The following is an 11,949-nucleotide window of genomic DNA, read 5'->3' on the forward strand; positions in this document are numbered from 1 at the left end:
CTACCATGTCCTTTTCAGTCCCCCTTTCGAAGGAGTAGGACAGCGTAACGGGGGCAAGGAATAACAAAAAGGTGCGCACGGCGCTCGGCGGACGCATCGCGCTCAACATTCGTCCTCTCCCTCCTACGGGAAGCGAAGCGAGTCCACTCCAGCGTTACACTGAAGCAGCACCGAGTTCCCTATAGTATGGGGACCAAAACGCACACAAAACACACACGCACACGCACGTCGACAGACACCCCCTACGCGTGTCGCCAGAGTCATCACGCGTCGCCCAAGAGCGCGAGAGCCTGGCTGAGGCGACGGACGATAACGGTAGACAGACAAAGGGTCTGGTTGTTGGCCGCGTCAGTCGAGAGGTCGAACCCGCACCAACGAAGCAGCTGCACCGCTTCGTCCACAGGAATAATGGTCTCACGAAACACCTTCGTAGAAGCACGCAACGTGCGTTTCTTCGTGTCAAACGGATCGGCGAGAATATTACTGAGAATTAGTCGGAGTGTGCGCACACACTCGTTCGTTTGTTTGAAAGGTATACGCTTGCGCATATTCCCTATAAGCACCTCCGCAGATACGGGGACGTCTCCCTCAAGCAAGCCAACTAGCTTATTCTCATTGGATGAATCAGCCGTGATAGCAGAGAGGCTCCATGTGGTGTCGCTCAACGAAGTCGCCGTCTGCCCTGGCAATTGCATCTCCTGCAACTTTGCCAGCTTGCTCGCCGATTCTGTGCGCTCCTGTTCAGCCGCCTCCTCGAACTCCTTCGTAGCCAGTGCCAAGGCCTCGTCTTTGGAGTGCCCCTTACGCTCCAGACGGTCAGCGGCAATTTGGATTTTGATGCGCCGCCGTGCCTCCAAGTCGGCGGCCTTTTCGCGTCGCGCTTCTTCCACGTTCATTTTGCGCCGCACGTCGTCCATCTCGTTCTTCATACGAGCCATTTGCCTGCCCATCTCCAGACGCTCCCGTTCCTTGCGCTGCAACTCCATCTTTTCCTCATCTTTTTTGCGCCTCACACGCTCCTGCAGCTCCCTCACCTTGGCCTCGCGTTCGGCCTCTGTCAGAACACGCTTGGCTTTGATGATCACCTCGACGCCATCCTCGAGTGCCGTGTCCAGTTCGGGGTGTTCCTTGTGCATCTGTATCCATTGCGTGCATGTCGCCTCGTTGATGCAACCAGCAACAATAGACTTCTTGATTGCGTTTTCACTGAACCCCCGAGCCGTCAGGGCATCGAAGACAGTCTGACTGATCGTATACGTGCCGCTGTCCCGCTCCTCAGATGACGAGGAGTTCCCGACACTCACTCCCACCGCTGGCGAAGGGTCACCGACTTGCGGCACCGCTGTTCCCCTAGCGTCGTTGCTCATTCGTGACAGGCGTGCACGCACACACAGAAAGAAAGACTGTTCTCTGCCTGCAGGGATTTAGTGCACTGCTGCCGCTGCACAAACAGTGGTTATTTGCACTCTCTTCTCCTTCGTCCGTATTTCCTTTTTTTGTGCTCTGTGTGCCCCCAAACACAATCTAAAACGTGCACGGGGGGAGGGGGGGGGGGAGGGGGTCCAGGAAGATGAGAAACTGTGGATACCGTGAACGTCCAACAAGAGCGAAAAGGGAGTAGAAAAAGAACGGAAGCAGACATGAAGCATCAATCAGAAAGAGCGACCAGGGTGGCGAAAAAACAAGAAGGCGAAAGGCCAGCGTTGAAGAATAGGTGACGGGGATGACGCAAAAAAAAAAATGTCTCAGCACAAAATGTGATATATGAATGAAGAACTCTGCAACATGTGTTGGCTCTTCTGTTTGTGTATATAAGCACATGACGAAGAGAATTAGGAGGCAGTACCTGGTGTCCACAGTGCACATACAGCACCATGCTTCACTGCAGTAGAGATTGCGGCAGAGTGAGAGGGAGAGCAAGCATCCATTGTTTTTTTCTTCTGTCGCCCGAGTACCGTGTTTTGTACTCACGGCACGGGACATCTCGAAAAAAAAAAAAACGAGGCTAAGCGGCAACAAGAGCACGTTAGGGTTAGCCATAGAACACGAATGCACTTTTCCGCGTGACCATTCTGGCATACATCATGAGAATGTCAACTCCGCGCACCACTTCCTGGCCTCTCACTCCCCCATCGCGTTGTCTGCGTCAGCCGTAAACACGCATCCCAGCATTGCCGAATCCGGCATCCCTACACCGCATCGGCAGCGCTCACGCCCCACCCCACCCCACCGCCTACACGCACACACCTTTTGCAAGTCATCTCGCAGCCGCTGCCACTGTGCAGGTTGTCGTGCGGTACGCCTGACGAGGTAGCCCAGGCCTCTCGCCAGCGAGCAGTCCGAGTCTGGGTGGGATACCCCCCAGCTGCTTTGACAACATCGCTTCAAGGTACGGGTGGCACCGACGTGCCTACTCACACGACTCGACTCAATTCGAGCCCCTCCCTCTCTTCTCCCCCTCCCCCTATTCAGGCCCCGGACAGACGACATTCCAGGCGCCACACCGCACCGACTTTTCCGCGTTGCAGGCGCCCAACACTGTTACCACCAGGCTTACTATAGGATGGGTAACAGATACTCTGGTACAACGCAGGAGTTGCCCCTATGATTAGGAAAAACGGTGGACACATAGACTCATCAGAGCAGCGGTAGGGCGCACGTAGAGGGGAGATGTAGCGCGCGCTCACAACATCTGTGCGGCGTCGCGTATCTCTCCACCAACAAGAACGGGAATTATTATTCTTTTTTTTTTTTGAGGGGGAGGGGTGGCGGGGAAGGGAAGGGAAAGGATCTGTGGATGCAGGGGGCACACACACGTGCAATAGTGTAAATCAGAAAACGCTGCTAGGAAAACAGCGCTGCAAAGACGTCGTCTCCGGTACTCTTTGGCGGCGGCGGGACTGAAGGTGGAAGTGTGAGACCCTTCGAAGGATCCACGAATGCTGGCAACGCTGCAGAGGTTGCCGCCACTGAAGAGGGAAGGGGGCTGCCGCTAGGTGGCGGCGGCGGCAATGAGCCGCGCCCAAACAGCTGCGCATACCCGACAATCAACCCGACGGCAAACAATTTCACTGTTTCATCTGTGTGAAGTAACAGAGGACATAGGAGAGGAATCGACTTGGTGGCGCGATGTTCCAAGGTCATTGTTCCCTGAATGTCTTTCAGTAGCCGCAGCAGGTAATTGAGTTGCCCCGGAGTGAAGAGGGTTGACATGTTGGAGATGCTTCGCACCAGGCCCACCTCCACCTCTATTTTAGTCTCGGTTGTAGCGAATGCGAGGATCCTCTCAAGGCACTCGAAGATGAGCGCAAACAGGTCTACATTCGACAACACAATGTGAAAAAGATGTGTGGGTATGTCAGCCGGTAAACCGAGCTCGGTGGCAGGATGATGCGTTAGCACATCACGAAACCATTCAAGGCTGCCTTTCTGAAGACGCCCATTACCGTCGCAGTTCATCAACTTGAGGATGAGAGGAACGATGAGCTTCGCTCTGTCCTCCAGACTGGCGAAGTGCTTGTGAATACCCTCGCGCCTCTGCAACACCTGCTCAGCGTACACAGTCACCCGCTCCAGCGATGGAGCACAAGTGATGGCGGTCAGAAGCGACACGAAGTACGGGCGCAATACACGGTCAAAGCTCCCGGTAGATACAGCATTGGTGCATACTAGAAGAATCGGTAGGACAAAGCGAAGCATGGCATCCGTCCTGCTCTCCCGCACCATGAGCGGCACGATAGATGACATGATGACGGCCTCGCAGAAGTTCCCCTCCATGAGGCCGGTGTACAGCGCCTTCAGGACCCCAAAACGCATGTCGCTGTCGAGGGTATCGAAGGAGAATAAGGCTTTGAGTGCCCTCATATCCGGCGTCGAGAAGGGGCCAGTCTGAACGACCGTCGCTATCGAGGGGCGCGGCAGTCGTAACATCTCGGCTGGAAAGTAACGTGAGAAGTACGTCTCGATGGTGCTCTGCCGCTGCTGGAAAGAGTCGCTGTCGTAGTTAGACATTAGCCTCTCCTCCAGTACCTCCACTGTGACCACGAGAAAACTGTATGTGTCGCTATCCGGAAAGACAAGCGGTGCGGCACCGAGAGAGAAACGATCTCTATTGGCACCACCACTCGCTGGCGTGCAAAACTCAACATACTCGGTCGGCAGGTAGTTCAGTAGCGGTGCTGCTACGCTGCGGAAGGGAAAGAATGGCACTGGTGGTGCGTTAATTTGTGCGCGCGGCATAGCAAAACAGAGGTCGCCAACTTTCCATTGTTTGTCCTCAGTCACGTAGATGGAGGAGAGAGCGAAGTTGAAGAGGAGCAGCTCTGTCCTCTCATGCAGAAACCGGATGGCCTCGGCGCAGTGATACAGTCCCAGGAGCTTCACCTGTAGATCGAGGCCTTGGACCGTCTCCGGAGAAAGCACCATTGAAACCCGCTCCGTTGCAAACCATATCTTCTTCTTATCCTCTATTAGGTGGCCATCGATGCTGAGGATGGCGGGGTGGCGCATTTTGGTTAGCAGTGCGACGCTCTCTTTCACTGCCCGAATCAACGCCACTGCCTCTTCAGCTGTGCAGTGCTTCAGCAGTTGTTTTGTGCGCAGCGTGAAGATAGAGACTTTCTTGCCACTTGCACGAACAACCGCGTCGCACCTCTCAAACAAATTGTGACGGCCACATAGCGTGGTGCTGGAGGTCTCCAGGACGTACGCGTACAGTGCGTCATAGGAGAAAGCAGACGCGACCGTCTGTGTCAGCTGCTTTAGCATTAACTGTTGGCGCTCCCCTGCAGATTGCGTGAAAAGACTGTGAGCTTTCTTCGCACGGACGGTGTGTGTGTGTATGTGTGTGTGTATGTGTATGTGGAGGGAGGGGGGGAAGAGGGGGAGGGGGTGCGTACTCTCCTACTCCCCGGGCTGCGCTCAGGAGTGCGAAAAGCTACGCGGTAGAAGATGGAGCAACAGGCAGGGGAAAAGCGCTGCACATTTCCTTTCTTCTCGTTGCAGATCGTATTGTCAACGTTCTCTCAACTACGCCCGTCTGCCTTGTTGGCAGTCGAGTTCCTCACGTCTCTGTCTTTTCGGGAGTACGTGCGCTCCTTCTCTTTGACTGCAGCACCTGCGTGAAGGGAAGCGGTGCAGCGGCGTATGCTGAACGAAGCCACACTCGCGTGTCTAGAGGAAAAATTCAAGAAAGTGTGTAGCTCGAGATCTCAACAAAAGCGACTGACAACATAACAGAAAAAAAAAGCTTGTCGGGCATACTTCTCAAGGCAAGAGCAAGGGAAAAAAAAGACAGCCACACACAGACACCACAAAAGCGGCCCCGCCCAACAACATATTTCTCCTTGGTCATCACGAGACGTGGTAGGGAGCGGGGGGCCTCGATTTCGTCGCACTTTGCTCAGCGTATCCTTGAAGCCGGGATCGAAGAAGAACTTCCAGTCCCCTTTTGACGTCTTGACCATACAGCATGGGCGAAAGATGAACAGAAACAATGAAGTTCCTTGGCCAATTTTTCGTTTTCTGAAGTTGGCGGACACGCAGGGGGTTTGCGTCCATCTCACTCTCAGCAGGAGAGTGAAAGCCGCGTCACAACTTGCCGAGACATTATTGAGGATAGCGACACACCACTCTCGACTCGTGACAGGTTGCAAAAAAAAAACGGAGAGAATGAGGGGGCCAACTCCCACGGGTACAGAAGGTACATCACTTGCCTTGCCGACATTCACCCGCTCTGCCATACATCATAGGTAGGTACAACCACACGCCTTACCCCCGTCCCACTCCGTTCTCTTCACAAGCCCGCCCCATGGTGGCGATGACCATGGCAGATACGCGTTGCAGGAACACCAGCTCCGTCACTACCAGCGTGACTTCGTCCTCAGACGCTATCCATCGACTTATTTCGCTGGTGGCTACACGGGGTGCGTCTGCTTCGGAGTGGCTCAGACTCCCCGCCAGAGGGATGTCGGCGTTGAGTGAGACGGCTTTAAATCACCTTGATGCGCCGCTTATCATGTGGGTGCTACAAACACCTTCACTGACACGGGTCACTCCGATATAACACCCCATCCAGGATTTGATCACCGACATCTGTAGTGAAGCATCGCTCGTACTCCTCTCTCTCCCCCTCTCCCTCCCCCCCCCCACACACACACGCTGCCGGTTCTTGATTCTCCCTGCACCACAAGTGTTTCTGCATTGGTAGCGGGGTTGCTTGTGCGGCAGTGGCGGTGGTGGTAGTGGTGGTAGGGACGGCGTGGGTACCGGACTCCCACCCTCCCTCCCCTTCCCTGCTGCACGCGCATCCGTAAAAGTGGAGAGCGAGTACCAGAGAGAAAAAACCGCTGCGCCGTGACGTCGCACCCCCTTTGCGCTGAGAACGGCGTTTTTTGTTGCCGGTCTCACTTCAAAGAAACGACGAGGGGAAAAACAGCAAAGAAAAAAAAGTTACGTTTTTGATGCGCTGGTGTGCGTGTGTCTGTCGGTCTGTCTGCGCGCGCGCGCTATAAAGCAGAGGTGGGTAAAAATACTTGGTGCAAACTACCAAGAGGCAGCGTACAGCACACTGCGAGCCGAACCGCTGGGGAAAAACAAAACAGAGTCGAACGGAATGCGTATGCGAAACCGTGACAGGGCCGCCGCCGCCGCCGCCGCCGCCCCCTGAGGCCAATATTGGTGAAAGCTTAAAGGCCAGCAAAATGAAACGGGAACACACACACAAGTGAGGTAAGCGGGTATGCATATAAGAGCACAGAGAAGCGCACACAAAATCACATACTTGGCCGGGCCACCTACCACCCTTGCCATCGAACACTGGGTGCCTTCTCGTGATCCCGGCGAGGAGACAAGGAAATCTCTGCCAGCTGCGGTTCACCGAGGCGATTCATTGTACACACCCAGATAGTCCGCTGTGGGCACGGGACATGCACAGCCTCCTCTACGGGCCGCCCGCCAAAGAAAGACAACATGGTACGCAGCACAGCTTGGTGCGCTACAACCACCACACACTTTGTGCAGTTGCTCAAATCGTTCAACAGTGGTGTAAGTCGGCGGACGAGGTCGATGTAGGATTCGCCGTCCGGGTACCGGAAACCAACTTTGTCTGTGTGACGAAAGAACTGGATGAAGGGGTAAAGCAACTCAACTTCCTTGTTAGTCATGTCCTCGCAGATGCCGGCATGAATCTCGTTGAGCGACTTGAAGGGTTTGAGAACACCGCGAGACAGTATATCTGCAGTGGGCTGCGCTGTGTGCTGGGTGCGTCGCAGCTGGCTGCACCACACCTCGAAGTCGCCGTCCTCTCCCCACGCAGCGGTGCGATGATCGAACAACTTCAGATTCGTCTTGACTTGGGATTCGAAAAAACGCGCGATGTCGTCGGCGTCGATGCGACCTGTTTCTGTGAGGTCTGGGTCTCCACCAAGTCGGTCTTCTACATTGTACTCAGACTGCCCGTGGCGGGTAAAAAAAATCGGCGGGAATGACTTGAGTGTCTCGCCTGGCGCCCCCTCGAGGGGCTCCTCGGAGTGAAGCTGATATAGCGTGGGAAGCATGCTATTAAGAAAACTGGTGAGGCAAGAGCAGAAGATGCTACCGCCGCTCCGCGAAGCGCGCAGTGCTTGCCGCTGGAGACTAACGTCAATGAAGTGGGATGTGCTGTACCTGTTGCCCCCCCACTCCTCTGCAAACCGCACATGCCGGATTGAAAAGGAGCGATCCGGAGGGATCAAACTTGCGAGAGCTCGGTGGGCATCGGGCCCGTCACAGCTAGTAAAAATCACTGCGACCGGTGTCGCAAAAAAACCGAGTTTTGGATCCGAGTCAAAGTAGTTCAAGACAGCTGACAAGCAGCGGCGGTTTTCTTGAAGCCACATATCCTGTTGTGTCGCAAATGGCGTCGGGCGGTGGTCTTGGAAGCTCTTGGAGGCAACAAACAGCTGCACACTCTCTCCTATCCAATGGAAGTAGTGTACGAAGCGCGTGCAAAAAAAACGCGCTGGCACGCTACACTTCTCCTCGGAGCTGACGAAAATAATAACGGGATTCGTCGCGTTGGAGAAACGGTATAGTCCCGTGGAAGCCATGTCTGCGTGATCAACATCAGTGCCTGTGAGGAACGGAGGTGTGTGTACTACTTCTCGCTGGGTGTGATGCTCTACCCCGACCATGTGTCGAAAGTCGATCGAGTTCACTTCGTTTTTGCCTTCCAAGTCATACACGTTCGACGCCCTCAGGTGGACGAGGACCATCTTCGATGAATTCTTGCGCGTCACGTCCCTGACGGAGGAGGTATTTCCTCTGCCGGAGGCAAAATGGAGCAGCGTTACACCAACCACCCGCACCCCAAGGCAGCACACACGTGCGACCAAAGAACGACAATTCAAGAAGCGAAGAGAATCGTGAGAGAGAAGGGGCGCATGAAAAAGTTAACTTCGTGGAAGGAGTCATGAAAAGCGCGCACTTCCGAGGAGATGTTGCCGATGTTGATTGGTAGCGCTGCCAAAATGGCCACCGGCGCGCGTTGACCTCTCCATCCTCCACATTGCTCACTGCGGAAGCGAAACGTGCACCACTTTTACAGAGCCGTCTTGAAAGCCGATACGCGTGTCATCCATTGCAAATTAAGCGTGGTGTGTCCGCGGCGACTCTCAACCCGTGAGTAAAATCTTTTTGTCTTTTCCACCTGTCAACCCTCCACCACCCCCCCCCTCCACCTACTTACCACCCTCAGTGAACGAACAACTCTAAGCGCTGACGTGTGTTTACACGCCGAGGAGAGAAGTCGGCTTTGAACCTGGCGGCCTCAACGGAGCCCCGGCACTACACAGCAGTCCACGCTACGTGGTCGTGAACCTGGCGCCGTTGGCGCGATCCTCCTCTTTCATCTTTTCGATGATCTCTTTTTGCTGGCGCAGCAAGTGGAGACGATGCGCTGGCGTCAAGTTAGCAGGGTTCTTGCCGCGGTAACTCGTCTTGTCCAGGTGTCCTCTTCGGGTTAAGATGTAGCGCGGTAGCAGACGCACAGCGACGACGACGAGCAGCATCGCGATAGGAGCATAAGCGCTCCCGGACGATGACTTCGTCAAGGTAGGACGACGTCTGGCCTGCAGATGTACGCTGCACAACTCCTCCGTCCCCGAGGCGTCATCGAGGAGAATGCCCGTAAACAGTAAAATGTTCTCTTGCACTTTTGTCAGGTAGAGATCTCGCACACGCCACGGAGTTTTCACGCAGCTTTCATTTTCGGCGCTGTAGAGCGGCTCAGCAGAATCGAAGTGACGATGCAGAAGCCCATCCTTCTCAAAACGGCGCAACGTAGACGGAGAGAACCAAGCTGTGTGGCATTCTAGCTGAATGTCATCGTCAACGCGGACAGCGGCAAGCCTAAAGGAGAATGATGGGGGCATATGGCAGAGCGCATATTCGTCGCTCGGAACGCTGTCGTACACCAACCCCACGCGCGCGGTGACGCCGTCCAAAAAGCGACCAAAACGGCTACTCTCTCTCTCCCTGACAGTCCAGACTCTGGGCTGCACCACGAGCTCGTAGTTGGGTGGCACAGCACCACGACCCGGTACAAGAGTGCTCACATCCCACGTTCCGTGCTGCAGCTCAGCGCTGCCTTGTACAGTCATGATGCAGAGCACCAATATCAGCAAGCAGAAGATCGCCTGAAACTGCTGCATTTTTTTTTTCGATTTCATGAAATCTGTGATATGCGAGAAATGTGGTTCGAACAGTGCGCAGAGTGTTCGATTCGGTTACGAGAAAACGGCAACAAACAAAACAAACATTGCGCCAGTCCCTCTCGAGGAAGAAGGAAACAAAAATCGACAGATTCACAATATGCAGAAAATATATGGTCATGCAGAGGAATAGACAGCGAGTGCACATTTCCGAAGGGAAAGGAGAAAGTTGGCGGAGGGCGGAGGGGCAGGGGGTTACAACTAGACGGTGGCGAAGGGAAGCACCATGGCGCAGAACAAGGACGCCGAGATGAGGAATGCAGCCATTGAAGAACTATGACTCCAAAATATTTGTAGTCCAGCTTCACTAACCATCGTTGTTCCACGACCCCTTCCCCCACTCGCCCCCCCCTTGCCCCTGACGCGCCACAACGGTGTTGCAAGCAGACAGGGGACAAGGACGCTAATCAGAGGGGGTGATGCCGCATCTGTGAGATACACAACCCCCTCCCCGGCACAGGCTTGTCAGTGAAGCGTTTAGGAAACGCAATATAGACACACAAACATATATTGAGAGAGGGAATCATCAGCAGCTCTATGGTCATGGCACTACTGCCATGATACCCCCCCCTCCGAATTCATTGGTTCCTCTTCGACTCTTGTCCGTTTGCGTGAGGTTGCTGATGTAACAACCGCTAACCCACTGCTAAGCAGAACTCCTGAAGACACACGCGGAGGTCATAGACTCACAAACAGACCCCAAAAAAAAAGAGTGAGACCATTGATAGTTGCACAGAGCACTGAGCCGTCAACAGAAGTCAGAGCTCGTTCGCCACGGCTGCCAGGAACCGAAAGAGCAAAACATCTCGCAGAGGCTGCACCAGTGCCTCTGAACAGGGGAGGGGAGGGAAGTGTTCCTATAACCCTCGCAAGGCCCCTCCAGGAAGCTTCTTCCAGATGAAGCGTTGACGATAATCCGTCGGTGAGGTCTGAAAAACAACACTCTCTTTTGCAGAGCTATGAGGCAGTGGTCAATATGAACTGCACGGCGTCGGTGAGCTGCAGCCCCTGGATGACCCACAAGCACGAGAGCACAAGACGACCACGCGCTCGCCACTCATGCCGGGGCACACACTTGTGGCTAGCAGCAATGACTTGAGGTGATACAGTAATCCATCCCCGGTGTTCCCCGTAACCACCTGCGCATCGCCGCTAATGTCACCGCTGCCAATTCCGAGAGAAAAACCACCATCACCACCCCTAGCCGCGCCCCACACGTGTACAAAAGAGCACGACGGCAATACCGCCAGCGCGTCAGGTGGCTCCCTCATTTTATCGGCTGCTCTGCGTTGCTTCAACGCAGAGCAGTACATATGCACACGGGCGGTCAAGTGAGGCCGGTACTTGCGGCGTAGCTCTGAGAGTCCCGAGTGAACACCATCAAAGAGGCGCAACAAATTCCGAATCGAGAACAAATAGCAAGGGAATATAGGAGAAAAATGATGCACGCACGGTGCGGAGCACGATCTCCAGATTGATGACCGGCCTACCCCAAAGCACCGGGGGTGCGGAAAACCGACGTCGCTGGACATTGAGAGAGCGCACACATAGAGCAAGGAATAAAAGGTTCTCTTGACACACGCACTACGAAATCTAGCTTGGGGTGAAGAAGAAGCGCTTTTAAAAAACAGTGATTGGCGTCATTCGCAAAGCATGCGAGTAGAATCGTTTCGTTTCGGGCTGTCTAAGCAGGACAGCCTCATCACCGGCAACAGGAACACACACACACACACAGTGCGCGGCGTATGAAGTCGTATGTCGTGAAATGTGAGCCTTGCGGTAACAATACAGGAACCGCACACACAAGATAAGTCATGCCGCATAGATAAGCGGGTGCAAGCAACAAAGAGATCGAGAATAGTGATCACCTAATCAGATTTTGCCCCCCGCATTATGTTCATCCGGAGCACCTCATCGATCTTTCCCTCCTTCGCCTCCATCTCAAGCTCTCGCTGATGACGCCAGACGCGCATTTTGAGTCCATCCTCCTCTGCGATTCGCCGCAGTTCATTTTGATCATAAGGGTAAGTCTCCAGAACTCCGGTGCGCATCATGCCACTACGATAGCGCTCCACGTAATACATGACCTCTCCTCGCCCAAGTCGACGATAGTTGTCGATAGGCTCCTGACCACCTTCAGAGCGAGCACATCGGACTAAAAGCCTAAGCAGGTTGAACTGCACGCTAACCGGATCGAAGC

The 11,949-nt window shown here is 54.5% G+C and overlaps 5 protein-coding genes across 5 annotated transcripts in view; all 5 read right to left on the reverse strand.

Annotated features, from left to right (window-relative positions):
• Positions 1–263: 263 nt before the first annotated feature.
• JKF63_00011 (uncharacterized protein) lies at positions 264–1,367 on the reverse strand (the record flags this gene model as incomplete). Its single annotated transcript, XM_067896065.1, has 1 exon — positions 264–1,367. The coding sequence occupies one exon, from the start codon at positions 1,365–1,367 to the stop codon at positions 264–266; it is 1,104 nt and encodes a 367-aa protein (XP_067752222.1).
• A 1,477-nt stretch (positions 1,368–2,844) lies between these two features.
• JKF63_00012 (uncharacterized protein) lies at positions 2,845–4,767 on the reverse strand (the record flags this gene model as incomplete). Its single annotated transcript, XM_067896066.1, has 1 exon — positions 2,845–4,767. The coding sequence occupies one exon, from the start codon at positions 4,765–4,767 to the stop codon at positions 2,845–2,847; it is 1,923 nt and encodes a 640-aa protein (XP_067752223.1).
• Positions 4,768–6,794: 2,027 nt separating this feature from the next.
• On the reverse strand, positions 6,795–8,252 carry JKF63_00013 (uncharacterized protein; the record flags this gene model as incomplete). Its single annotated transcript, XM_067896067.1, has 1 exon — positions 6,795–8,252. One exon carries the CDS (start codon positions 8,250–8,252, stop codon positions 6,795–6,797), a length of 1,458 nt encoding a protein of 485 aa, XP_067752224.1.
• A 588-nt stretch (positions 8,253–8,840) lies between these two features.
• On the reverse strand, positions 8,841–9,689 carry JKF63_00014 (uncharacterized protein; the record flags this gene model as incomplete). Its single annotated transcript, XM_067896068.1, has 1 exon — positions 8,841–9,689. The coding sequence occupies one exon, from the start codon at positions 9,687–9,689 to the stop codon at positions 8,841–8,843; it is 849 nt and encodes a 282-aa protein (XP_067752225.1).
• Positions 9,690–11,617: 1,928 nt separating this feature from the next.
• JKF63_00015 (uncharacterized protein) overlaps positions 11,618–11,949 on the reverse strand; it is a gene marked incomplete at both ends in the record, with an annotated part of 471 nt that continues 139 nt past the window's right edge. Inside the window, one exon of the mRNA XM_067896069.1 lies at positions 11,618–11,949. This exon is cut by the window's right edge and continues 139 nt beyond it. Within this exon, the coding sequence (XP_067752226.1) occupies positions 11,618–11,949 (332 nt within the window).

Source organism: Porcisia hertigi, chromosome 36 (assembly GCF_017918235.1).
Source record: "Porcisia hertigi strain C119 chromosome 36, whole genome shotgun sequence".
Classification (NCBI taxonomy): Eukaryota; Euglenozoa; class Kinetoplastea; order Trypanosomatida; family Trypanosomatidae; genus Porcisia; species Porcisia hertigi.